This window comes from Chanodichthys erythropterus, chromosome 1 (genome assembly GCF_024489055.1).
Source record: "Chanodichthys erythropterus isolate Z2021 chromosome 1, ASM2448905v1, whole genome shotgun sequence".
Lineage (NCBI taxonomy): Eukaryota > Metazoa > Chordata > Actinopteri > Cypriniformes > Xenocyprididae > Chanodichthys > Chanodichthys erythropterus.
This window is the reverse complement of record NC_090221.1, coordinates 1806718-1834083: the sequence shown is the minus strand read 5'-3', so window position 1 is coordinate 1834083 and position 27366 is coordinate 1806718. Positions and strand designations below refer to the sequence as shown.

Below are 27366 nucleotides of genomic sequence, written 5' to 3'. Positions count from 1 at the left end.
ACAGCATATTAAATCTTATTTGTAGCCCTGTGTATTAATCACTTACACATTCTTTCCTTATCTTGAGGTCCCTTTGAATTATTTTCTTAATTCATACTCGGATATGATTGTCTAATCCATTAGGTGCTGCTTTAGGAACAACGTTAAAGGCACTAGAAATATCTGATCAGAATTGAGATTAACCTTTGTTAATCCTCATAAACCATAAATCAATTACATTTGGCTTCAGATGATCTGTTTAAAATATGAGGTGAGAGAAATACGGACAAGAGCTTAATGCTACACAAATCAAAGCTACATACACAGGCTTAAATACAAGTTTAGTCACCGAGTTTTGAATCATTTGAGTCCTTCATGGTCTGTAGGTTTTTATGACGTCCTTTATGGGTCTCCGACAGATCGGACAGCACGCGTTGATCTGTCTCTTGAGCCTCAGTCCGCAGTCGTTACACAAACACATGTGTCCACACGTGTAGATGACGGTGTCCACCTCCTGATCGAAGCACACGGTGCACTCGCTGATCTTGCTGCTCAGAGGCGCGTTTGACGAGGACAGAGTCGGTGAGACCGGAGGACTGAGAGGAGAACTGGGAGCTGTCACTGAAACAACACATTGAACAACATTGTAAACCTGCTGCAGTGGAAAAAAAGCCTAATTCATAGCACAAAACAGCACTTCTGGAAGTTAAAAGAACAATTTAAACAATACTTTAAATATAGCAGCAGTTAAGGGGCAAGCACCACAGAGCCAGAATGAGGAACCCTAACTGCAAAAATAAGTACATTTGGAGACGATTTATACAATACAATCACTTGTTATGTGACATAATTGCTTATTACTTTTGACCAAAAGGTGTCGCTCACACCAAATTGATCTGGTGTGGTCAGTGTTGAGGAACAATTACACACAAAAAGTTTGGTGTCAACATCCTGAGATAAAGCCTCAGCTGCAGTTTGGCATTATTATGCTGTCAAATTCATTGATGCGGTATATGAAAATGGTCTATCGACACAAAATCTATAACTTTTTGCCTGCATTTTGTGAAGATGATCTGACTCAAATTTGCTGAAAATTGGACAATGGTCTATGAGTAGTTAGAAAAAGTTGTTTTTTAAAGAAAATCTAAATGGGGGACAGGACGTTTGGCCGACTATCAAATTTGGTATCTCTGTTCTTGGCATGACCCAAGAAATCTATAAAGTTTCATTACAATAAGCAAAATTAATTAAAAGCTATTAGCATTTTTCAAAATGTCATTTTAATTTTCAGCTTCATGGCATTGTGCCGATAACACTTACCAAGTTGCGTAACGATACACCAATGCATTCTTAAAAGATAGCATTTTACATCAAAATACATAATAGCCAATGCCCCAAATGGCCAACATTGGAAAACTGGATATCCTTCGATTCAGTATGCTGCACCAAATCTAAAGAGACCTGTTTTGGCCAAACTGTTCAAAAGTTATAAGCAAAAATAGACTTTTTTCATATCTCCTGACTACTAGGTGGCAATGTGCCGAAAATGTGCAGATATCCTCAGGTCATGTTTGTCATAACACACACCAAGTTTGGTCAGAATATGCTAAAGCATTGCGGAGATATAGCCTTGTGTTCATTTGCCGTGTTCTTTGTCAAATTTGTTTGCGTGGTATTCGAGAACGGATAGACTAATCAACTTGAATTCCATAACTTTTTTTTTTTTTTTTCATAACTTTTCGGCATGGTCTGAAGATGATCTGGTTAAATTTTCATGAAAAAAATCTGTCTAGGAAGAGTTTGAAATAGTATGTTTTTCTGAAAAAGTTATTCGCGTAAATGTGAGTTCAAATTTGGTGGCGCTAGAAGGATTGAGTTAGAGACTCCAAATTTGCTGTGGTTAATGTTCAGGCTGTCCTCTATCAGTGTGCCAAATTTCACAACTTTTGACCATACGGTTCTATGGGCTGCCATAGACTTCAAGAGCGGAAGAAGAAGAAGAAGAACATCATTAACAATTATAATAGGTGCTTACGCACATTCACTGTTTGGCCCATATTAAAATTAGAAACATTTTTCATGAATAAAATATTTAAAAATGATTAATAAAATAATATTTGAAACTCTCTTTAATGCTCTGGAGTTCTAAGTCATGAACCAAACCAACCAGCTCTGAGATTCGAAAATAATAACATTGCAAACTGAAGTAAAAAAGGATTTGACTGAGGATTTGAGGCAATAAATGCAATCCCTAATGAGGTAAAAAAACAAAAAAAACAAAAACATGATACAATATGAAAACATTGATTTATAGACATTTAGAAGCAGAAAAACAATTAAAAAGCATTATATTTAAATTTATTGCAAAATAAGTATTGCAAAACGTTTCATACAAGACTGTAAGGTGACTGATTCAATCACATCATTCGCAATGCTTTGTGGGAGTGGGAGTTGAGCTCCTCTGGCACAAGCATTGCAGTCTGATTGTTAGGGTGTTCTGCACGGTTGCTAGGGTATTGCTCTGTGATTGCTAGGGTGTTCTCATTTGTTCCCAGGTGATAGATGTTTAAGTGACACCACCATAGCCCTGGATGTGCAATAGTAAAAGTGATGCTTGGCTCAGCAAACACTACTAATACCACCAACTATTATGTGACGTCTGAAGTTTTTAATGCTTGTGTTGTTAGCATGGGATGTTGGCAGTAAAAAACAAACCTACACATCTGTTAAAGTCACGATGAAACTGTTTTCAGTTAAACATTAAAAATGAAACATGCACAGATGAATCATTCACAAAAAGATCAGTAACATGCATTTAGAAGCAGGGTGAATTTTCATGTCATGCCGACACTAATCAGTTATTTCATCATATCAGCATTCTGTCTCCTCCAGCGGTTCAGAGCTGAATGTGAGCTGATGAATGAGCTTGTTGAGACTCACCCAGAGACGACTCAGATGCTGATGAGGATCTGTTGACACTGAAAGCCAGATCAGAGTCACTGTCATCAGGCGTTGATCCTTGAGACACTGACGGGGAGGTGGGTGGGCTGGCCTGAACAGTTCCTTTTGGACAAAAAGAGCACTGTTTACCACTTTGATCTTTATTACAACAACCACCAACAAATCTCTTTCAGATGACCTCAACAAATTATTAAAGAATGCATAGATAAACTATAGGCTGTATTTTATTACAGTTTTGGCCCTGCTGGCTATTATTCTAGAAAGAAATCTAGATTCTAAATCTGGACATTTAGAATCTAGATCTAGAAAGAAAAACAGAATGAACTGATGTTTCAAACTTCTGACTGGTAGTGCAAAGAATATATTGGCCTGATTTCACAGACAGGGCTTAGATTAATCCAGGATTAGACCTTAGTTCAATTAGAGATTCATTACAGGTGTCCATCTTGAGACAAAACAACAGCATATTTTAAGATATGCATGTGCAAGCTGCTTTCAATTAACACAGCTCAAACATACATTTTAGTCCTGACTAGGCTTAACCCTCTGGAGTCTGAGGCTGATTTGGGGCCTGGAGAAGTTTTGACATGCCCTGATATTTGTGCTTTTTTCAGTTCTTCATAAACATATTAATGGAAAAAGTGTCATTACACTGTATTCAGCACAAACTAGGCTACAATAATATGTGAGGAACATGTATGTACATGTTTGTGTTTTTGAAGGAATAACATTTATGCTTGTTTATTGAAAAAACAAAAAACTTAAGTCACTGAAATAAGGCCAAAAAAGTATAGTAAATCTGTGTTCACAAGACTTTTGGGTATTGGAGGTTGTAGACTAGAGTTTTTGCTTCAAAATTATGTAAAAATTATGCTGCCTACTCCTTCATATAAAACAATATATTGATTTAGTTTTTGTAAGACACTTTTTGCCAAGAAACACAGTATGCGAGGAGGCGTGAATCACCGCTGAAAATGGGCCATTCTCACCTGAGAAGACAACAGAATTGGATAGTAATGAGCTGAAATGACTTGCATATTAATGAGGCATTTCAGTCAGGTAGGCTGTGAAAAAACCTTCTGTGATGTCTCAAGCTCATCATGATATATGAAACATACAGAAAAATATTATTACAATATAAAGTAATGGTTTTATATTATACTTTAAAATATAATGTATTTCTGTGATGCAAAGAGTCTGAATATAGGCTTTTAGTTTAAAAGCATGCCCATTTGGAGAAATATTGGATTCTCATATGCTTATGCCAATTTTCTATACAGAGGAGTTATATTAATTTAATATTCATTGTCATTACTATGAGCGCTGGTGTTTTTAATTCATCCTTGAAGTCGGAGGGCGCTATGTGCAATTTTAGTCCACAAATTCATCTAAAAGAAGAAGAGGCTATTCCATGAATGGAGTTTCCAATACATACTGCAGCTGGAGGGCGCTAAGGAAACAAAAACTCATCTAAAATTCATCTATAGAAGAAAAGAAAACAGGAACTAACTGCATGTCTTCTAGAGCTCCCTAACCATGACTTTTACATCCAGATAAACACTTTTTTCAAGACAATAAATACACGATTGAGACGATGAATGCATGTATTGCCTCAGAATTTGCGTCTGAATAGCGCTGGCTCCGTGGGTGTGGCCACATTAGCGGATAATGAGCTGAATCACGGACTTCTGACATGGCTCTCTTTTCATACAGATTACATAAACACAGAAGGTTTGTTTTTGATTTGACTTACATGATTTAAAACCTGACATCTTAACGTTTTTTTAAACATAAGTGTAATTTTTCTGTGATTAGTATTCACTAAGTTACAGTTCATTTTCTGAGAACTATCAGATTGGACTTCGTTCAGAGTGAGAGGAGAAATCATGCATCATGTTAGTTTTCTTTATTTTACAAAAAGCACAACATTTTGTTTTTACTTTGAGTGTATACAAATAAAAGAAGATATTCTATAGTTTCAATTGATATATTACTTATGTCTCTATGACAAAAAATGACGGAGTATTTTAAGTCTGTTTTGCTGCAATGTGAAAAAAAAAACCTGCAAAACGCGCCGGCGCGTTTTCAGACCTCAGAGTGTTAAGCCTTTCTGTGAAACCGAGGGATCAGTTCACACAAGTTTTTTTATTAAATCCTACCTAATATCCTGAGTCGGTTCACGGCCCCATGGAGCGTGAAGAAGGCCCACAGAACCTGAGAGGAGTCGACACACAGGAGACGCCCACGTGCCCCTCCGTTGACCCCGTGATGCACCTCCCCATTAGGCAGAAAGGTAAAGCGGAGCACGTCGCCCGCCGTTGGCACAGGAAAACCCCTGTACACCACCCAGTACTCCTTACGGTCCAGAAGCACCTCCGGGTCTGCTGGCAGATCCCCGGCACTGAGCGTGCCAGGATCACAAGAGGTCATACCAAAGAGAAGAGCCCCAAAGTAAGGCAAGCCCAGATGGCCCACCTCCACATACAGAGTCTCGCCCACCCGGACGGGCCTGTCGCTGAACATCAGAGTCCTGCTGCTGTCCAGAAAGTGGGTACATGCGACGGTGCGATCATTGGAGAGAACCACGTCAGGGCCTCGCACTGGGTGAAAGTGCAGGTCGGTGTCGAGGGGCGAGGAGAGGCTGCGGACGGCCCTGTGGACGGAGGAAGAGGGCGTGGAGGAGGAGGAGCAGCAGGGGATGAGCTGGTTGTAGCTGCTGAGCTGTAGCGTGGCAATCTTTGCTGCCGCGGCCTGGTTGGTCTCTAGCTTGTTGTTGCTGTAGTTGGCCGAGTCGTGGTTGCTCTTAGGCAGATAGGTGCTGAGTCGAGCGGCACTCAGACAGCTGGCACCCACGCTCTCAGCAAACGTGCTCTCTGAGAGAGGAGAGGGAGACCAGAGAGTTGTTACAAACCATAACAAGTGAAAGCACTTTAAATTATTCTGCTCTAATAACGGCAGTGAAGCTGAAACGCCTTTTCACTGTCTTCCACTTCTAGGTACGACTGTCACAATTTGCCCCCTAGAAGAAGCTGTAGTCATGATGTCAAAACCCAGAAGACTAATTCACCACTGGTTCCTTTAAGACTTTCATATGGGGTTTTACAATGGAGGTTTTCAATTTATGAGTAAAATATGGCTAAACATAATTTGAAGATACTTGTTCTTAAACATGCTGGGGTTTTTTTAAGATTTATTTTTGGCAATTTTTGCCTTTATTGTGATAGAATAGTATAGATTGGACAGGAAGCGGGGGGGGGGGGGGACGGGATTGGGAAAGTTCCACGAGCCGGAACTCAAACTTGGGTTGCCTGAAGCGCATCGGGTTATATGTCGGTGCTGCCCACGAGGCTATCGGCGCCAACAACAACATGCAGTTTATGCTGTAGAACAAAACACCCAAGTATTGTCAAGTTATGTTTGCCACTAGAGTTGTCAAAAGTACTGACTTCGGTACCAATCGGTACTGAGATTTTAAAAATGTGATGCTTTGAGCGCTGTTGAGCGGATTCATAAACACCTCTGATTGGCCATTGTGTTCACGCGCTCATCAGATATGTCTCTAATTGGCTAAAATTATCAACTCATGGGAGTGTTTGAATTTGAAAGTCGGAGCGTTTAGATGCCTAGTCTGTGATAGATGCCTGCTTTCAAACACTACCATGTGTATCTGTGTCAGCGCTCGGTGGAGAGCGTCAATGATGAATATTTACAATGTTTTTGAAGCGTTGATCATTGAAGCCAATCACAGACATATCTGATGAGTGCGTCAACACAATGGCCAATCAGAGGTGTTTACAAATCTACTCAACACTGCTAAAAGCATTACATTTTTTAAAAATTTCAGTACCGACGTGGTACTTTTCACTAGTCAGCATTCCTGCTTCGCTACTGTTCTGACGCTCTTGCTTACAGCTCTGCACTTTGCTTTTTATCTCCTAATTTTAACTACAGCAAATAGGCACAGTGCTCAAACGACAAATCTTGGCACCAACAATCTTTTTAACTGGAAGAATTGCTACAAAAAAGGGGAATTTTTATCCAACCAGCCTCCCACTGACAGCAGCCATCAGCTTACATTCCGGAGAAGGGAAAACACAGCTGCTTACATCCAAAAGGATTAGAAATAATATGCCTCCTCTGTGGCACAAACTGCCACAGACTTCTACAAAGGATTGCAGTTCTTGAAACAAAGTTACTTGCGGGACTACCAAACCAGAAGGAACACACAACAGAGCTTCGACATGGACGTCCTCAGCACACAGTCGGTGAGTCCCATGAATCTAATGCCCCTAAACAGACTGTACTGAGTGCCGAAATTGATCAACATATTAATCGATGGCACACACAGGGAGCGAGACCCAAAGGCACTCGAGACATCAGATTGTCACGAGTATCACATATTAATGCAGTAGCATCCTCTACCCCAAACAATAGCTCCCTACCACCGCCAATACATCTGGAGAACAGATTTGAAGTGTTAATGAATGTGGGTGAGGAATCCCCAAACATGATCGGACACAGATCAAATCAGCCAGCAGCTAACACCGATGCAAACAGTCAGCAGTTGAACAGTCAGCAGCACTCAGCTCAGAGAGCAGCCGAGCCCAGGACTCTGATAGAGGGTGACTCTATTATCAGAAACATTAGCAGCAGGGATACAACTACATGCTGCCTTCCACAAGCAACAGTTTCTGATGTAAACAGGGAACTTAAGAGCATTCTGATGAAATATAAGACTGCAAATCGACTAATCATTCATGTGGGGAAAAATTATATTCGGAAGGAGCAGTCAGAACTCCTTAAGAGGGATTTCAATGAACTTTTTGAAATGCTTAAAAGACTAAAGGTTCAGTCGTTCATCAGTGGACCACTCCCAGCAAGAGGAACAAATAGATTTACATGGTTGCTTGGTCTTAACACATGGCTGCAAAAAACCTGCAACGTAAAAGGACTGAATTTCATCGACAACTTCAATCTGTTCTGGAGTCAGAGACAACTGTTCACTCATGATGGCCTGCACCCAAAAAAACTGGGCTCAAGAGTGCTAAAGGACAATATCTACTTCTGCCTCCATCATCCTTCAGCAGTGTGTGCAAATCCACTCAACCTGAATGGCACAAACACACCTGGACAGAGTACAACTGACCACAGGACTTAATTTCAGCATCTGAATGGACATGCGGTTGACACATCCCACAAGGTCAATGATAACACCACGCAGCCACAACAACCACTGCTCATGCACACAATCCTGACTGAGCCCTATCCACAGAGCTCACCGAGAGACAGTGACGTGTTAGAACTGCTCCAAGATTCAGCACCCAAAGACGACTTTCGGGAAAACAGCCAGAGAAACCAGGACAACATATTACAGCCTCCGGTAACACCAGAGCAACAGCCCCTCTCACCGGACACGTTATCCCTCTCTCCAGCATCCCCTCTTCTGTGCTTCTCAGAGAAAATGGAGGAACTGGTGTATGCTGGAACCAAACTCTCCCACTCTTTTGCTGCGAGCCCCCAGATAACAACAAAAAAGCATCAAGCCCCGAAACCACCAAAGCCTGTGGGCCCAGCTCGCCCTCCTCCTCCTCCTGTGAGAGCTCTTCGGCCCCTGCCACAAGGCCAGGGCTCTCAACCTCCTCCGTCTGTTCTAGGTGAACCAAAAACAACCGATAACAGCTCTCAGTGATGTGTGTCGGGTCCCCGCTATGATAACAGTGACTTTATCAAATGTTTACAGAACCAGTTGGAACCCAGTGTGCCTGTAGATTTCTCTATTTCTGTTTTATTACGTTATAGAAAGCCTAAGGCCTTCTCAAACCGTTTGGCAAACCCATTTAATCTGCTACCTATTACACGTCAAACTAAGATTACTGTAGAGACAGAAAGTAAGACTGTTAAGTTAGCACTTTTAAACATCCGCTCACTTAATAAATAACTTCTAGTCAATGACTTAATAACCACAAACAACCTAGATTTTATTCTTCATAATGAAACATGGCTTGAAGACAGCTGCAGTGCAACAATCCTGAAGGAAACAGCCCCTCCTAACTTTACTTTTATGAGTGTCTGCAGAGCTGTTAGGAGAGGTGGAGGTGTTGCTGCTCTATTTAAAGATGTCTATCAATGCAAGCAAGTGTCATTTGGTGATTACTTGTCTTTCGAATACTTGGGTATTGTGTTAAAAGGTGCTCCTCGCATTCTACTTATAGTTATCTACAGGCCTCCAAAATACTCTCCAGCCTTTGTGGAGGACTTTACAGAACTGTTATCAGCAATTTCCTCTGAGTTTGACTGTTTTGCTATTACTGGGGACTTTAACATCCACATAGAAAATGCAGAATCCAATATGGCAAAAGAAATCATAACTGTTTTGATCTGACTCAACATGTACATGGACCTACACACAATCGTGGACACACTCTAGATTTAATTATTAGTAAGGGTCTAAACATTTCATCCATTGTCATTAAGGATGTAGCGCTATCTGATAATTTCTGTATTTTCTTTGATTTATTGATCTCTCCGACTGTTGAAGCTAGATCTATCTCGGTCAAAGAGCGATGCTTAAATGAGAATACTAGTGCACTGTTTATGAAAGCTATATCTTTAACACCAAGCATATCTGCAGACCCTGTTGATTTTCTCCTTGATTCTTTTAACTCAAAAGTACAGAACGTTATTGATAACATTGCTCCTGTGAAAGTCAGGATGAAAAGTGGCAGACAAAAAGCACCGTGAAGAAACTCAACAGCAGTGCAAAATATGAAAAGACAATGCAGAAAAGCTGAGCGCATGTGGCGAAAGACAAAACTCGAAATCCATTATCACATCTATAAAGATATTCTTCATGCTTTCAATGTGGAACTTGGCAAAGCTAGACAGACCTTCTTCTCAAATATTATAAACAGAAACTTAAACAACACCCGCAATCTTTTTGCTACTGTAGAGAGACTAACAAACCCCCCAAGTCAGATCCCCAGTGAAATGCTCTCAGACAGCAAATGCTGTGAGTTTGCTTCCTTCTTCTCTGAGAAAATTAATAATATCAGAAAGGTGATCAGCAGATCCTTGAGCTGCACCGGGGTAAAACAGATCATATCACAACCTCAGAAAGTAGCTATTATGTCTGTTTTCGAAGCAATTGATGGTAAAATTTTGGAAGAAACAGTACAGCACCTTAAAACATCAACCTGCACCCTTGACACACTTCCCACATCTTTTTTCAAAAGCATGTTTAACTGTTTAGAAGCAGATCTCCTAGAAGTGGTAAATGCCTCACTTCTCTCTGGGACTTTTCCAAAATCCCTGAAAACTGCAGTTGTTAAGCCCCTCCTGAAAAAGAGCAATCTGGATATCATCATATTGAGCAACTACAGACCAATCTCAAATCTTCCTTTCATAGGCAAGATCATTGAAAAAGTTGTTTTTAATCAGCTGAACAAGTTCTTAAGCTTCAATGGATATTTTGACAACTTTCAATCTGGTTTCCGACCGCATCACAGCACAGAGACAGCACTCATAAAGATAATAAATGATATTCGCCTAAACACAGATACAGGTAAATTATCAGTGCTGGTTCTACTCGACCTCAGTGCTGCATTTGACACTGTTGATCACAACATCCTTCTTGACAGGCTGGAAAACTGGGTTGGGCTTTCTGGGATGGTCCTAAAATGGTTCAGGTCATACTTAGAAGGGAGAGGTTATAATGTGAGTATCGGTGACCATAAGTCTGAGTGGACATCCATGACATGCGGAGTCCCTCAAGGTTCAATACTTGTGCCCCTCCTGTTCAACCTATATATGCTGCCACTGAACCAAATAATGAGAAAGAACCAAATTGCATATCACAGCTATGCAGATGACACCCAGATTTACCTAGCCCTATCACCTAACGACTACAGCCCCATTGACTCCCTGTGCCAATGCATTGATGAAATTAAAAACTGGATGTGCCTAAACTTCCTTCAGTTAAACAAAGACAAAACTGAAGTCATTGCGTTTGGAAACAAAGATGAAGTTCTCAAAGTGAACACGTACCTTCACTCTAGGGGTCAAACAACTAAAAATCAAGTCAGGAATCTTGGTGTGATTTTGGAGTCAGACCTTTTCAGTTTCAGTAGCCATGTAAAGACAGTAACTAAATCAGCATATTATCATCTCAAAAATATTGCAAGAATTAGATGCTTTGTCTCCAGTCAAGACTTAGAGAAACTTGTTTATGCTTTCATCACCAGCAGGGTGGATTATTGTAATGGGCTCCTCACTGGTCTTCCCAAAAAGACCATAAGACAGCTGCAGCTCATACAGAATGCTGCTGCCAGGATTCTGAGCAGAACCAGAAAACATGAACACAAACATTGCTGATTGAGCACTGTGCTATGTCCGAACTGTTTGCATTTTATTTTATACGTATTATCTTTTTATTCTTTTAATTCCTTTTCCTGTTTTTATTTAATTTTTAATGTATTTTATATCTTTTAGGTATCATCTTGTTTTCTGACTTTTAATGCATTTTAAATATTGCTGTCTGGTTGAAAGAGCTGGGAGAATTAGTAAGAAAGCATTTTTGATCAGGTTAAAATTTGGTACAAACCATGGGGAAATTTGAACTGCGTTGCATAGATAAGATATCTCCGGAAGGGGGATTAGGGCTGTGTGGTGCAGTTTGAGATGTCTTGGCAAAAGGGGAGATTGAAACTTTGTGTATCAGTTTGAAGTGCCTTAACAGGTAGCAGTCCTGTTGTGTGAGGAAGATCCATTCAGATCTGCTCTGATGGATAGATCCGTTTAGATCCACTCTGACGGACAACAACAACAACAACAACAACAAAACTCCCTGAGACTTCCTAGCTCATCCATCCAGATAGCAAAATTCTCTGTTTTTACTGTTATTTCTATTCCTAATGCTCTATTTTTATAATTCTTTTATGTAAAGCACTTTGAATTACCATTGTGTATGAAATGTACTATACAAATAAAATTGCCTTGCCTTATGGGTATTCATATGTATTATAAAATATAATGGAATCAGTCATTCATTAATAAAAAAAAAAGGTTATGTATTATTATTATTATTATTATTATTATAGAAAGGTCAAAATTTATAATTGAGTAAATAATTAACTGATTTAAATATATAATACATTATGAATAGTAAAGTAGATAAGATACTGATTTATATATATATATATATATATATATATATATATATATATATATATATATATATATAATACGATGAATGAATATGACTATATTATAATACTTGTCTCTGAAAACATACTGTGATTTTAGCTGACTGATTATCATGATTATATTATAAATGTTATTAGGTTATTATAGTAGTTGGATTTGATAATAAGATAAAAATAGCATCCTAGAAGAAATAACATTTTAACCTACAGTGTAGGCATAAGTGAGTAGTGTGGTATATTGCATATGATCAACATATTATCTTCTTAATGCTTGATATTTGCTGCTGTTATGATTATCATCGTCACTATTATTATATCAATATATAACAATATATAACATTCAATTTGTGGTCAGGAGCGTGAACTGAATCAAAATTTGAAGTTCTTTTTGGAAAACTGGGACGCCATGTCATCTGGACTAAAGAGGACAAGGACAACCCAAGTTGTTGTCAGCGCTCAGTTCAGAAGCCTGCATCTCTGATGGTATGGGGTTGCATGAGTGCATGTGGCATGGGCAGCTTACACATCTGGAAAGGCACCATCAATACTGAAAGGTATATCCAAGTTCTAGAACAACATATGCTCCCATCCAGACGTCGTCTCCTTCAGGGAAGACCTTGCATTTTCCAACATGACAATGCCAGACCACATACTGCATCAGTTACAACATCATGGCTGTGTAGAGGAAGGATCCGGGTACTGAAATGGCCAGCCTGCAGTCCAGATCTTTCACCCATAGAAAACATTTGGCGCATCATAAAGAGGAAGATGCGACAAAGAAGACCTAAGACAGTTGAGCAACTAGAAGCCTGTATTAGACAAGAATGGGACAACATTCCTATTCCTAAACTTGAGCAACTTGTCTCCTCAGTCCCCAGACGTTTGCAAACTGTGTGAGTGTATAAGTGTGTCCAAGGCCTAGTTCTTGTTTTGTCTATGTGTGTCTATGATGTGCAGATAGCATAACTGACTTAAGTTACACAAGAGAGTCTTACAGAAGAATTGACAAAAGTTGAAGAAATATTAACACACAGAAAGCACCACTAAAATCCTCAAGTGCATTCCGTTCGACCGTAAGTGCCCTGCGAAGTGGACAGAACAGGGAATACGGGAACATGGATGCATCACTTCACAGGAAGTGGAAAGGAAAGCTTTAAACCCACCAATTATTGCACATCTCTACGAAGTACATGTTAAAAAATCGTATTGGTTCAATGTAGGATTCAGACAGACTATTGTAAACGTGAATAAAGAGTTGAACATGCTGTCTTATATCTTTGATATATTCTGTCAACAGGTGCTGTTCTTCACGAGTCTCTGCGGTCATCATTGTGCCATCAGACACAATGAGAAGCTCATCAGAAAATTGAATATAATGTGTAATTTGCATTTGTGTATTGAGGGTCACCATGGTCCAATTTTTTTTTTTCTTTAATGAAAAACATGGTAAGTTTTGCTGAATCTAAGTTTAAATAAAAACTATTGGATTTGTCAATGAAATATGTCTCTTCATTAGTGATGTTGTTACATTTTATTTATTTTAATGGCCTTGAAAACAAATGCATTCAACTTGTGTGTTAATGTGTTAAACTGTATTTAAATAGTAGCACAACTGTATTGTGTGAGATTATGTAATTCAAAGTACAGTAGTCAACATTTGAAGTAGATCAAAAAAGTTAGGACAACTTTGATTAAAGGTTTTGATCCGCTTCAAATGTTGACTATATTATACAAAGTATAAGTAATAAAGTGTATTGTTATTGACTGCAAAGTGTGTAATGTTTAATATTTGGAATAAAGGTACTGAGCATACAATATATACTATTACCTGTAAAATAATATATTCAGTGTATATTGCTTGTGTTTTCTGAAGACACTCGTAATTATTTTGTAATGTACTTAAATCACAAATAAAGTGTACTTATAACACAAAGTGTACTCATAACAGAAGTAAAGTATACTTATAACAAATAAAATTATACTTATCACAGACATATACTTAAAGTGTACTAAGTATTCTTGAAGTTGTTCCAATTTAGCACACATAAGTATACTAAATATACTTAAAGTTGTATTTTAATACTACTTAATTTCAACTTAAATATACTTAGTACAAAATTGTTGATTCAAAATAGCACACTTTAAATGAACTAATCATTAACACACTTGAAATATACTAATAATTAGTCTTGCTGCAAGTATACTTAGTATACTTTTTTTTCACTAGGGTATATAGAGGCTTCGTCTCTTTGTTCTGGACTCTTTTCCTCTGGTGCGTCCTGCGCTTCTGATAAAGACATCCTTCAATGGTAAAGATTGCCTTTCTTTCTAATACATGTTATTTTCTTATCTACTAACATGTTACTAACAAATACATTACCAGTTGTTTTTTATTCTTTAATAAGTGATTAATACATGCTTTTTAATAAAGGCGTTTCAATACCAGTTGTCTGTCATTTTTTAATGAGCTATTATCTTATTAATCAGCTTTACAAAAACCCATTTGTCTTGTTTTCATCAATCAACAGTTATCATATACAAGTTATCATGCATTTTTCACTGCTTTACAAATGAGTTATCAAACATGTATTTTCCTCCAATGTCTCTTTTACATTTGTTTTTCATGAATAGTTATCACTCCAATTCATATTTTCCAACAAGCTGTCTGTCATAATTTTTTGTTTAGATGAACAGCTATCACTCATAATTCTTTCACTGTTTACACATAAACAAGTTATCTATAGTCTATAGCTCTCATAACAGCTGTACTTCATAAACAGCTTTTTCCTTTTTTTTATCTTCAAATCACAGTTGTGTTGTCATTATTATTCTTTATAAGCAGAAGAGGTTCAAGTAGCCTTGAAAGGTTGCATTCCCAAATGAAGCAGGGTGTCACGGTGGCACACAAAAACAAGATGTTAGGATCCAGTTGCAGCATTTATTGGGCAATCCAAAGTCGTAATCCAGGAACAGGGTCAAAATCCAATGAACAGTCCACAAAACAAAAGCCAGGAGTACAAAGGTGCACGTAACATAATACAACAAACCACAACCAAAGACAGAAACAAACAAGTATAAATAGACAAACACTAATGAGGAAACACAAAACAGCTGGGTGCAATGAAATGAGATAATGAGTCTAGGGAAGTGTCTTATGGGAAATGTAGTTTAGACAGGTGACAAAAGTCCTTGTTGGAGTGCCCTCTGGTGGCTAAACTTGGGCACTCCAATTTGTGATCATGAAAGTAACCCCTCCTTACGGAGCGGCTACCAGACGCTCCATGAAACAAAACAAAAACAAACAACTCTCAGGAGGGAGGTGGACTGGAGGAGGACCAGGGGGAGGGACGGCGGGCCAGGACCAGAGCCCCCAACCGAAGGCCAAGGGGGAGCCGGAGGAACAGACCACGGGGGCTCTAAGAAGGTCGGGGTCCTGGCTGATTGCCAGGGCGGCGCTGGAGAAACTGCCCAGGCGGGTTCCCGAGGGTCTGGAGTCCTAGCTGATTGCCAGGGCAGCACTGGAGGAACTGACCAGGCGGGTTCCAGCGGTTCCGAAAGCCTGGGCGACGACGGCATTACAGAAGGCTTGGATGAAGGCGGCAGGGCTGGTGGCAGGGCTGGCCAAGGGTGCTCCGTGATCGTAACAGGGAGAGCGGGCTGCTCTGGGACAGCAGCAGGCTGCTCGGGCTGCTCTGGAGCGGGCTCACTGGCTGGAGCGGGCTCTGAAGCGAACTGACTGGCTGGAGCGGGCTCAATGGCTGGAGCAGACTCACTGGCTGGAGCGGACTCACTGGCTGGAGCAGTCTCTGGAGCGAATTCACTGGCTGGAGCGGACTCACTGGCTGGAGCGGGCTTTGGAGCGGACTCACTGGCTGGAGCGGACTCTGGAGCGAACTCACTGGCTGGAGCGGACTTACTGGCTGGAGCGGGCTCTGGAGAGGACTCACTGGATGGAGCGGGCTCTGGAGCTAACTCACTTGCTGGAGCGTGCTCTGGAGTGGACTCACTGGCTGGAGCGGGCTCTGGAGTGAACTCACTGGCTGGAGCGGACTCACTGGCTGGAGCGGGCTCTGGAGAGGACTCACTGGCTGGAGCGGGCTCTGGAGCGAACTCACTGGCTGGAGCGGACTCACTGGCTGGAGCGGGCTCTTGAGTGAACTCACTGGCTGGAGCGAACTCACTGGCTGGAGCGGGCTCTGGAGCGGACTCACTGGCTGGAGCGAACTCACTGGCTGGAGCGGGCTCTGGAGCGGACTCACTGGCTGGAGCGAACTCACTGGCTGGAGCGGGCTCTGGAGCGGACTCACTGGCTGGAGCGGACTCACTGGCTGGAGCGGACTCACTGGCTGGAGCGGGCTCTGGAGCGGACTCACTGGCTGGAGCGGGCTCTGGAGCGAACTCACTGGCTGGAGCGGACTCACTGGCTGGAGCGGACTCACTGGCTGGAGCAGTCTCTGGAGCGAATTCACTGGCTGGAGCGGACTCACTGGCTGGAGCGGGCTTTGGAGCGGACTCACTGGCTGGAGCGGACTCTGGAGCGAACTCACTGGCTGGAGCGGACTTACTGGCTGGAGCGGGCTCTGGAGAGGACTCACTGGATGGAGCGGGCTCTGGAGCTAACTCACTTGCTGGAGCGTGCTCTGGAGTGGACTCACTGGCTGGAGCGGGCTCTGGAGTGAACTCACTGGCTGGAGCGGACTCACTGGCTGGAGCGGGCTCTGGAGAGGACTCACTGGCTGGAGCGGGCTCTGGAGCGAACTCACTGGCTGGAGCGGACTCACTGGCTGGAGCGGGCTCTTGAGTGAACTCACTGGCTGGAGCGAACTCACTGGCTGGAGCGGGCTCTGGAGCGGACTCACTGGCTGGAGCGAACTCACTGGCTGGAGCGGGCTCTGGAGCGGACTCACTGGCTGGAGCGAACTCACTGGCTGGAGCGGGCTCTGGAGCGGACTCACTGGCTGGAGCGAACTCACTGGCTGGAGCGGGCTCTGGAGCGGACTCACTGGCTGGAGCGAACTCACTGGCTGGAGCGGGCTCTGGAGCGGACTCACTGGCTGGAGCGGACTCACTGGCTGGAGCGGACTCACTGGCTGGAGCGGGCTCTGGAGCGGACTCACTGGCTGGAGCGGGCTCTGGAGCGGACTCACTGGCTGGAGCGGGCTCTGGAGCGGACTCACTGGCTGGAGCGGGCTCTGGAGCGGACTCACTGGCTGGAGCGGACTCACTGGCTGGAGCGGACTCACTGGCTGGAGCGGACTCACTGGCTGGAGCGGACTCACTGGCTGGAGCGGACTCACTGGCTGGAGCGGACTCACTGGCTGGAGCGGACTCACTGGCTGGAGCGGGCTCTGGAGCGGACTCACTGGCTGGAGCGAACTCACTGGCTGGAGCGGGCTCTGGAGCGGACTCACTGGCTGGAGCGGACTCACTGGCTGGAGCGGACTCACTGGCTGGAGCGGACTCACTGGCTGGAGCGGACTCACTGGCTGGAGCGGGCTCTGGAGCGGACTCACTGGCTGGAGCGGGCTCTGGAGCGGACTCACTGGCTGGAGCGGGCTCTGGAGCGGACTCACTGGCTGGAGCGGACTCACTGGCTGGAGCGGACTCACTGGCTGGAGCGGACTCACTGGCTGGAGCGGACTCACTGGCTGGAGCGGACTCACTGGCTGGAGCGGACTCACTGGCTGGAGCGGACTCACTGGCTGGAGCGGACTCACTGGCTGGAGCGGACTCACTGGCTGGAGCGGACTCACTGGCTGGAGCGGGCTCTGGAGCGGACTCACTGGCTGGAGCGGGCTCTGGAGCGACCTCACTGGCTGGAGCGGGCTCTGGAGCGGACTCACTGGCTGGAGCGGGCTCTGGAGCGGACTCACTGGCTGGAGCGGACTCACTGGCTGGAGCGGACTCACTGGCTGGAGCGGGCTCTGGAGCGGACTCACTGGCTGGAGCGGACTCACTGGCTGGAGCGGGCTCTGGAGCGGACTCACTGGCTGGAGCGGACTCACTGGCTGGAGCGGGCTCTGGAGCGGACTCACTGGCTGGAGCGGGCTCTGGAGCAGACTCACTGGCTGGAGCGGGCTCTGGAGCAGACTCACTGGCTGGAGCGGGCTCTGGAGCAGACTCACTGGCTGGAGCGGACTCACTGGCTGGAGCGGACTCACTGGCTGGAGCGGACTCACTGGCTGGAGCGGACTCACTGGCTGGAGCGGACTCACTGGCTGGAGCAGACTCACTGGCTGGAGCGGGCTCTGGAGCGGACTCACTGGCTGGAGCGGGCTCTGGAGCGGACTCACTGGCTGGAGCGGGCTCTGGAGCGACCTCACTGGCTGGAGCGGGCTCTGGAGCGGACTCACTGGCTGGAGCGGACTCACTGGCTGGAGCGGACTCACTGGCTGGAGCGGACTCACTGGCTGGAGCGGACTCACTGGCTGGAGCGGGCTCTGGAGCGGACTCACTGGCTGGAGCGGACTCACTGGCTGGAGCGGGCTCTGGAGCGGACTCACTGGCTGGAGCGGGCTCTGGAGCGAACTCACTGGCTGGAGCGGGCTCTGGAGCAGACTCACTGGCTGGAGCGGGCTCTGGAGCAGACTCACTGGCTGGAGCGGGCTCTGGAGCAGACTCACTGGCTGGAGCGGGCTCTGGAGCAGACTCACTGGCTGGAGCGGACTCACTGGCTGGAGCGGACTCACTGGCTGGAGCGGACTCACTGGCTGGAGCGGACTCACTGGCTGGAGCGGACTCACTGGCTGGAGCGGACTCACTGGCTGGAGCGGACTCACTGGCTGAAGCGGACTCACTGGCTGGAGCGGACTCACTGGCTGGAGCGGACTCACTGGCTGGAGCGGACTCACTGGCTGGAGCGGACTCACTGGCTGGAGCGGACTCACTGGCTGGAGCGGGCTCTGGAGCGGACTCACTGGCTGGAGCGGGCTCTGGAGCGGACTCACTGGCTGGAGCGGGCTCTGGAGCGGACTCACTGGCTGGAGCGGGCTCTGGAGCGGACTCACTGGCTGGAGCGGGCTCTGGAGCGGACTCACTGGCTGGAGCGGACTCACTGGCTGGAGCGGACTCACTGGCTGGAGCGGGCTCTGGAGCGGACTCACTGGCTGGAGCGGGCTCTGGAGCGGACTCACTGGCTGGAGAGGGCTCTGGAGCGGACTCACTGGCTGGAGCGGACTCACTGGCTGGAGCGGACTCACTGGCTGGAGCGGACTCACTGGCTGGAGCGGACTCACTGGCTGGAGCGGGCTCTGGAGCGGGCTCTGGAGCGGACTCACTGGCTGGAGCGGGCTCTGGAGCGGACTCACTGGCTGGAGCGGGCTCTGGAGCGGACTCACTGGCTGGAGCGGACTCACTGGCTGGAGCGGGCTCTGGAGCGGACTCACTGGCTGGAACGGGCTCTGGAGCGGACTCACTGGCTGGAGCGGGCTCTGGAGCGGACTCACTGGCTGGAGCGGACTCACTGGCTGGAGCGGACTCACTGGCTGGAGCGGGCTCTGGAGCGGACTCACTGGCTGGAGCGGGCTCTGGAGCGGACTCACTGGCTGGAGCGGGCTCTGGAGCAGACTCACTGGCTGGAGCGGACTCACTGGCTGGAGCAGACTCACTGGCTGGAGCGGACTCACTGGCTGGAGCGGACTCACTGGCTGGAGCGGACTCACTGGCTGGAGCGGACTCACTGGCTGGAGCGGACTCACTGGCTGGAGCGTGCTCTGGAGCGGACTCACTGGCTGGAGCGGGCTCTGGAGCGGACTCACTGGCTGGAGCGGGCTCTGGAGCGGACTCACTGGCTGGAGCGGGCTCTGGAGCGGACTCACTGGCTGGAGCGGGCTCTGGAGCGGACTCACTGGCTGGAGCGGGCTCTGGAGCGGACTCACTGGCTGGAGCGGGCTCTGGAGCGGACTCACTGGCTGGAGCGGGCTCTGGAGCGGACTCACTGGCTGGAGCGGACTCACTGGCTGGAGCGGACTCACTGGCTGGAGCGGACTCACTGGCTGGAGCGGACTCACTGGCTGGAGCGGACTCACTGGCTGGAGCGGACTCACTGGCTGGAGCGGACTCACTGGCTGGAGCGGACTCACTGGCTGGAGCGGACTCACTGGCTGGAGCGGACTCACTGGCTGGAGCGGACTCACTGGCTGGAGCGGGCTCTGGAGCGGGCTCTGGAGCGGACTCACTGGCTGGAGCGGGCTCTGGAGCGGACTCACTGGCTGGAGCGGACTCACTGGCTGGAGCGGACTCACTGGCTGGAGCGGGCTCTGGAGCGGACTCACTGGCTGGAGCGGGCTCTGGAGCGGACTCACTGGCTGGAGCGGGCTCTGGAGCGGACTCACTGGCTGGAGCGGGCTCTGGAGCGGACTCACTGGCTGGAGCGGGCTCTGGAGCGGACTCACTGGCTGGAGCGGACTCACTGGCTGGAGCGGACTCACTGGCTGGAGCGGGCTCTGGAGCGGACTCACTGGCTGGAGCGGGCTCTGGAGCGGACTCACTGGCTAGAGCGGGCTCTGGAGCGGACTCACTGGCTAGAGCGGGCTCTGGAGCGGACTCACTGGCTGGAGCGGGCTCTGGAGCGGACTCACTGGCTGGAGCGGGCTCTGGAGCGGACTCACTGGCTGGAGCGGGCTCTGGAGCGGACTCACTGGCTGGAGCGGGCTCTGGAGCGGACTCACTGGCTGGAGCGGGCTCTGGAGCGGACTCACTGGCTGGAGCGGGCTCTGGAGCGGACTCACTGGCTGGAGCGGGCTCTGGAGCGGACTCACTGGCTGGAGCGGGCTCTGGAGCGGACTCACTGGCTGGAGCGGGCTCTGGAGCGGACTCACTGGCTGGAGCGGGCTCTGGAGCGGACTCACTGGCTGGAGCGGGCTCTGGAGCGGACTCACTGGCTGGAGCGGACTCACTGGCTGGAGCGGGCTCTGGAGCGGACTCACTGGCTGGAGCGGGCTCTGGAGCGGGCTCACTGGCTGGAGCGGGCTCTGGAGCGGGCTCACTGGCTGGAGCGGGCTCTGGAGCGGGCTCACTGGCTGGAGCGGGCTCTGGAGCGGGCTCACTGGCTGGAGCGGGCTCTGGAGCGGACTAGCTGGCTGGAGCGGGCTCTGGAGCGGACTCACTTGCTCGATTGTAAATAAAGATTGTATATCTTATTGTAAATGATATTATCACAGACAATAATCTAGATGTGCTGTGTTTGACAGAAACCTGGCTAAAACCGGATGGCTACTGTATACAGGCCACCAGGACACCATACAGACTTTATTAAAGAATTTGCTGATTTTCTATCAGAGTTAGTACTACCTGCAGATAAAGTCCTTGTTGTTGTAGATGTAGATAATAAAAAAAAGACTCATTGGGATTGGCATTTACAGACATTTTAAACTCTATTGGTGTTAGACAACACGTATCGGGACCCAATCATTGTCGTAATCATACTTTAGATCTAATATTGTCACATGGAATCGATATTGATGCCGTTGAAATTCTGCAGCAGAGTGACGACATCTCAGATCATTATCTAGTCTTGTGTATACTACATTTAGTTAAAGAGGCTAAACTGCCTCCCTGCCATAAATATGGTAGAACCATCACTTCTACCACTAAAGATTGCTTTATAAATAATCTTCCTGATCAGTTTCATCGCCTTAGCATACCAGACAGCTTAGAAAACCTCGATGTTGCAACAGAAACTATTGCCTGTCTTTTCCAGCACATTAGACGGAGTTGCTCCTTTGTTTTAAAAAAAGATTAAGGAAATGAATCCAATGCCATGGTACAATGAGCACACTCTGGCCCTAAAAACAGCAGCCAGAAAAATGGAGCGTAGCTGGAAGAAAAAAAAACTAGAAGTTTTTCGCATTTTGTGGAGAGAGAAAATGATTGAGTACAGAAAGGCCTTAAAAACTGCCAGATCTGCCCATTTTTCAAAACTCTTAGAAGAAAATAAACAACCCTAAGTATTTATTTGATACAGTGGCTAAATTAACAAGAAATAAAGCTTCAACTTCTGATGTTCCCAAAGAGCACAGCAGTAACGACTTTATGAACTTCTTTACTTGCAAGATTGATAATATTAGAGAAAAAATGATACAGTAAAGTAAAAAAAAAATAGAAAAGGCAGTTCTACCAGAAAGACTCGGGAGGAAAGATAATGAAACACTGATATTTATTACCAAACAGCAAGCAGAATATATACAAGTTAATGATCTTTGGCGTAGGCCCTGTCCGTAGCTCACGTCCTGAGGGTTGCAGACTTTGCATATCCTGCCTGAAGCTGAAGGCAGGGGAGTAGCCAACCCCCGGGGAGTAAGGTCAGGGACCATCCTGGTGGTGGTGGGGAGGATGGAGGTGAAGTTCGCGTCGGCATCTGCGAACTCAGACAAGTGTGAGTACCAATCTTTTATACTCCAAGTGTTAGATAATGATTGGTTAGATCGGAATTAATAGTGACGTAACATTTGAGACTTCCCGGCAGAACTTGCGCTAGAAATAGTGTCTGTGAGGATTTCCAGTCAGGATTTAGACCGTACCATAGTACTGAGACTGCTCTCATTAGAGTTACTAATGATTTGCTCTTATCAGATCGTGGTTGTCTCTCTCTATTAGTGTTAGTGGATCTTAGTGCTGCATTTGACACTATCGATCACAATATTCTCTTAAATAGACTTGAAAATTATGTTGGCATTAGTGGAATTGTATTGGCATGGTTCAAATCATACTTATCTGACCGTTATCAGTTTGTAGTAGTAAACGATGAGATGTCATATCGAGCACAAGTTAACTATGGAGTACTGCAAGGCTCAGTACTAGGACCGTTGCTTTTCACTCTGTACAAGCTACCCTTGGGAGATATCATTAGGAAGCATGGCGTTAGTTTTCACTGTTACGCTGATGATACTCAGCTCTATATTTCTTCACACCCTGACGAAACTTACCAATTCACAAAATTAACAGAATGTATATCTGATATAAAAAAAAAAAAATGGAGGACCAGTAATTTCCTACTACTAAAACAGATTCTAATTTTTGGACCAAAAACTTCACGTAATAACCTAGAATACTTGATGGCTGCTCTGTTAAGTCTTCGTCGTCAGCTAGGAACCTGGGTGTGCTCTTTGATACCGATCTTTCATTTGAAGGCCATGTTACTAGCATCTGTAAAACAGCTTTCTTCCATCTTAAAAATATATCTAAACTACGACATATGCTCTCAATGAAGAATGCAGATCAGTTAGTTCATGCGTTCATGACCTCAAGGTTAGATTACTGTAACGCTCTACTGGGTGGTTGTTCCTCCCGCTTGATAAATAAACTACAGCTCGTACAAAATGCAGCAGCTAGAGTTCTTACTAGAACTAGGAAGTATGACCATATTAGCCCAGTTCTGTCGTCACTGCATTGGCTTCCGGTTAAACATTGTATAGATTTTAAAATCTTGTTAATTACTTACAAAGCACTGAATGGTTTAGCTCCCCAGTACCTAAGCGAGCTCTTAATGCATTATAGTCCTTCACGTTTATTGCGATCTCAGAATTCAGGCCAGCTGATAATACCTAGAATATCAAAATCAACTGCAGGCGGTAGATCGTTCTCCTATTTGGCACCTAAACTGTGGAACAACCTTCCTAGCATTGTTCGGGATGCAGACACTCTGTCAGTTTAAATCTAGACTAAAAACGCATCTCTTTAGCCTGGCATACACAACACATTATATATTTATATTTTCAAATCCGTTAAAGGATTATTAGGCTGCATAAATTAGTTCAGCCAGAACCGGGAACACTTCCTATTACACCAGATGTACTCGTTACATCAGAAAAAGAATGGCATCTACGCTAATATTAGTCTTTCTGTTTATCCCGAGGTTTAACATAGTCAACAGGATTCAGGGCCGTTTCCAGATGAGACCGAGGACCGGTGCCTTGACATGACCACAACGCAGCCCTGAAGTATCAGCAGAGATCGAGTCGACTAGATCATCCATTGTGAAGACATCATCAACACGACAGCCAGTGCCACAGTTTCCTCAAAATTATAATCACGATTATTAATCATGTTTATTCTATCAAAAGAGTAAACTTCACCCAAAAGGCATGTAGGTGGCACAAAGACTTAAATTTAACCAACTATGATAACTTCGTTAGATGGTAAATCAATACAAAACATGGTTTTGGTGAGCGCTTTGTAATATTCATTCACATTAGATTTTAAAGCAACCCAATTCGTTTGCAATAAGACAAACCAGATTCAAATTGCCTGGCAAATTCGTAAAGCAAAGAATAATAATTTCTAGCTGATCAACATTATGAAAACTGGTAAAACCTTTAGGAACTTCAAAAGATAAAACAGCAAAATTCCTAATATTACTTCCAATATTTCCAAATTATGTTCATTTTCATAGAGCGGGCCAATATTGTGATGATTATTTAAAATCAATCGAGAGAAGCAGATATCGTTATAGTGATAAAATACGATTAATTTAATTTAATTTAATTTGACTTGACATTTGATATTCAACAGTATCCTTGACATTTATTCAACAGTGCTTTTGATCTGCCTGCATCGACACTATTCTTTAAAAGGAAAAATTATATACCAATTATTAATGTAAAGCTGCTTTGAAACAATCTGCATTGTAAAAAGCACTTTATAGCTGGAGCGGACTCACTGGCCGGAGCGGACTCACTGGCCGGAGCGGACTCACTGGCCGGAGCGGACTCACTGGCCGGAGCGGACTCACTGGCCGGAGCGGACTCACTGGCCTTGAAGGATGAAGGAAGCCTTCTTCCTCCTCTTTTTAGGTGTCGGAAGCAGAGACTCAGTGCTCACCTCCTCTGTGGCCTCTGGAGCGGATTCACGGGCTGGAGCGGCCTCAGGCTGAGCAGGTGTTGCCCAATAAATTCTACGGGAGAGATACCTAACAAAGACCCAAAAATCCAGGTCTTGAAGCCCCTCCAACTCCCACTGAGGCAGGGGGTCATTGAGGCATTCATTAAAAATCCCCTTTAGTGGCTCATCAGTATACTGCAGCCCTCTCGCCATAGTCCAAAAAAACTGTGCAAAGCAGCCTACCTCCCATTTGTCCTGCCGCAAGGCCCTCATCGCCCCAAACAAAGCCACACGCTCCCTGCACGTTGCTGGCGGAAGAACCCTGAAACTAATGCTGCTGGATCCTTGCAAAGGTGGTTTGTTCTGTCACGGTGGCACACAAAAACAAGATGTTAGGATCCAGTTGCAGCATTTATTGGGCAATCCAAAGTCGTAATCCAGAAACAGGGTCAAAATCCAATGAACAGTCCACAAAACAAAAGCCAGGAGTACAAAGGTGCACGTAACATAATACAACAAACCACAACCAAAGACAGAAACAAACAAGTATAAATAGACAAACACTAATGAGGAAACACAAAACAGCTGGGTGCAATGAAATGAGATAATGAGTCCAGGGAAGTGTCTTATGGGAAATGTAGTTTAGACAGGTGACAAAAGTCCTTGTTGGAGTGCCCTCTGGTGGCTAAACTTGGGCACTCCAATTTGTGATCATGACACAGGGTGTGGCTGATATCAACATTATTAATCAAACAACAAAAGAGAAAAAAAGTCTCACACTGCTCTTGACCATTCCACTTCTGTAAATTTAATTAGAATAAATATATAATTAATTTACACAATGAACACTATGGGGTGTTTTTAAACATTTGATAAATTTATACAATGCGTAGCATTTATTTTTCTGTAGTTTTTTCTCCTATTGTTTGTAATTATCTTCTTATTCTTATTTCATCATTAACTGTTTACTTGTCTTTAGTGAGTTTGAGTTTTATTTATTTAAGCTAGTAGTTTTTATAGTTAATTATATTGAAAAGAATTATGAAATTTCCATGGTAGCAAAAATGTTGATATCATAAAATCCTTATGGCATCATTAAATAAATGTTATGATAAACTTTTAATATTCCAGTAATATGTCAAGCTTGGAACTGTTAATTAGTCTGACGTGACCGACTTTTTCATTTAAAGTTTTTGTTAGTGTTATTTTCACCAAACTTAACACTTGCAAACATAATTATTATTCCAACACAGCTTGTATAAGACTATATTGCCAACGAATGCATCTTTATTATCATAACCACAACATAATTAAAGGGATAGTTCACCCAAAAATGAAAATAATCCCATGGTTTACTCTCCCTCAAGCCATCCTAGGTGTATATGACTATCTTCTTTCAGACGAACACAATCAGAGATATATTTAAAAATATCCTTAGTCCTCCAAGGTTTATAATGTTTGTGAATGCTAGGCCAGAAAAAATGCATCTGTCCATAAAAATAAAGAAAAGAATCCACAAGACTCCCGATGGTTAATAAAGGCCTTTTGAAGTGAAGTGATGTGTTTTTGTAAGAAAAATGTCCATATTTAAAACTTTATATATCCCGGTGAACGACCGCACACATGCATATACACCTAGAATGGCATGAGGGTGAGCAAATCATGGCATAATTTTAATTTTTGGGTGAACTATCCCTTTAAAACTTTTTTTTCTCATTCTGTCTTGTGTGGAGATGCAGAATGTTTCTAATGATTCAGTCCGATTTGGTGAACTGGTTCGACCGGTTCACTAAAAAAGAACCGGTGTTACAAGATTTTCAGTTTCTGTGAGATATTAGAATGATCATATTAGAATGATCATGTGACTGAACATTGGAGTAACAGGAATAAACAGCCATTTAAAATAAATTAAAACAGAAAACAAAGCTGTTTTTGCCTATTTTTGATCAAATAAATGCAGCATTGGTGAGCCTAAACAAATAATTTTATTCATCCCATACTTTTGAACAGCAATACACCATATATATAAAAATTAACAAGAATTTAAGAACAATTCCAGAATAGATATTAGTCCTCAGACACATTTATACAGGTTTATTTCAGTTGTTACAGGCAGTGATGTACTTGATGATAACAACTAATAAAATACAGAGTTTTAAAACATCACAAGGTACAAATAAGAACGATAACAACGAGCTGAGCTCATTGAAGGTTGTTCTGCTTCGTGCATGTCTGAGAAACTCATGAATATTCATGTAAGTGCCGCCTTCGGATACGGAAAATCTCAGAAACCAAAAATCTTGTAACACCGGTCCGCTCCCACATTCCTCTCCACCCATTAAACAGGTTAATCTTGAGCTCCAAAGAGGTGCAGCTGGAGGTAATTTTGCTCTGCAGCGAGCAATAC

At 44.6% G+C, this 27366-nt stretch overlaps 1 protein-coding gene across 1 annotated transcript; it reads right to left on the bottom strand.

The window, feature by feature from the left end:
• Positions 1 to 333: 333 nt before the first annotated feature.
• LOC137029802 (E3 ubiquitin-protein ligase NEURL1B-like) lies at positions 334 to 25172 on the bottom strand. The gene is made up of 5 exons (XM_067399877.1): positions 24889 to 25172; positions 8404 to 8441; positions 5100 to 5816; positions 2920 to 3042; positions 334 to 600 (listed from the first exon to the last, which is right to left on the bottom strand). Exons 1-5 carry the CDS (start codon positions 25170 to 25172, stop codon positions 353 to 355), a joined length of 1410 nt encoding a protein of 469 aa, XP_067255978.1. The 3' UTR covers positions 334 to 352.
• Between the last annotated feature and the right edge of the window lie 2194 nt (positions 25173 to 27366).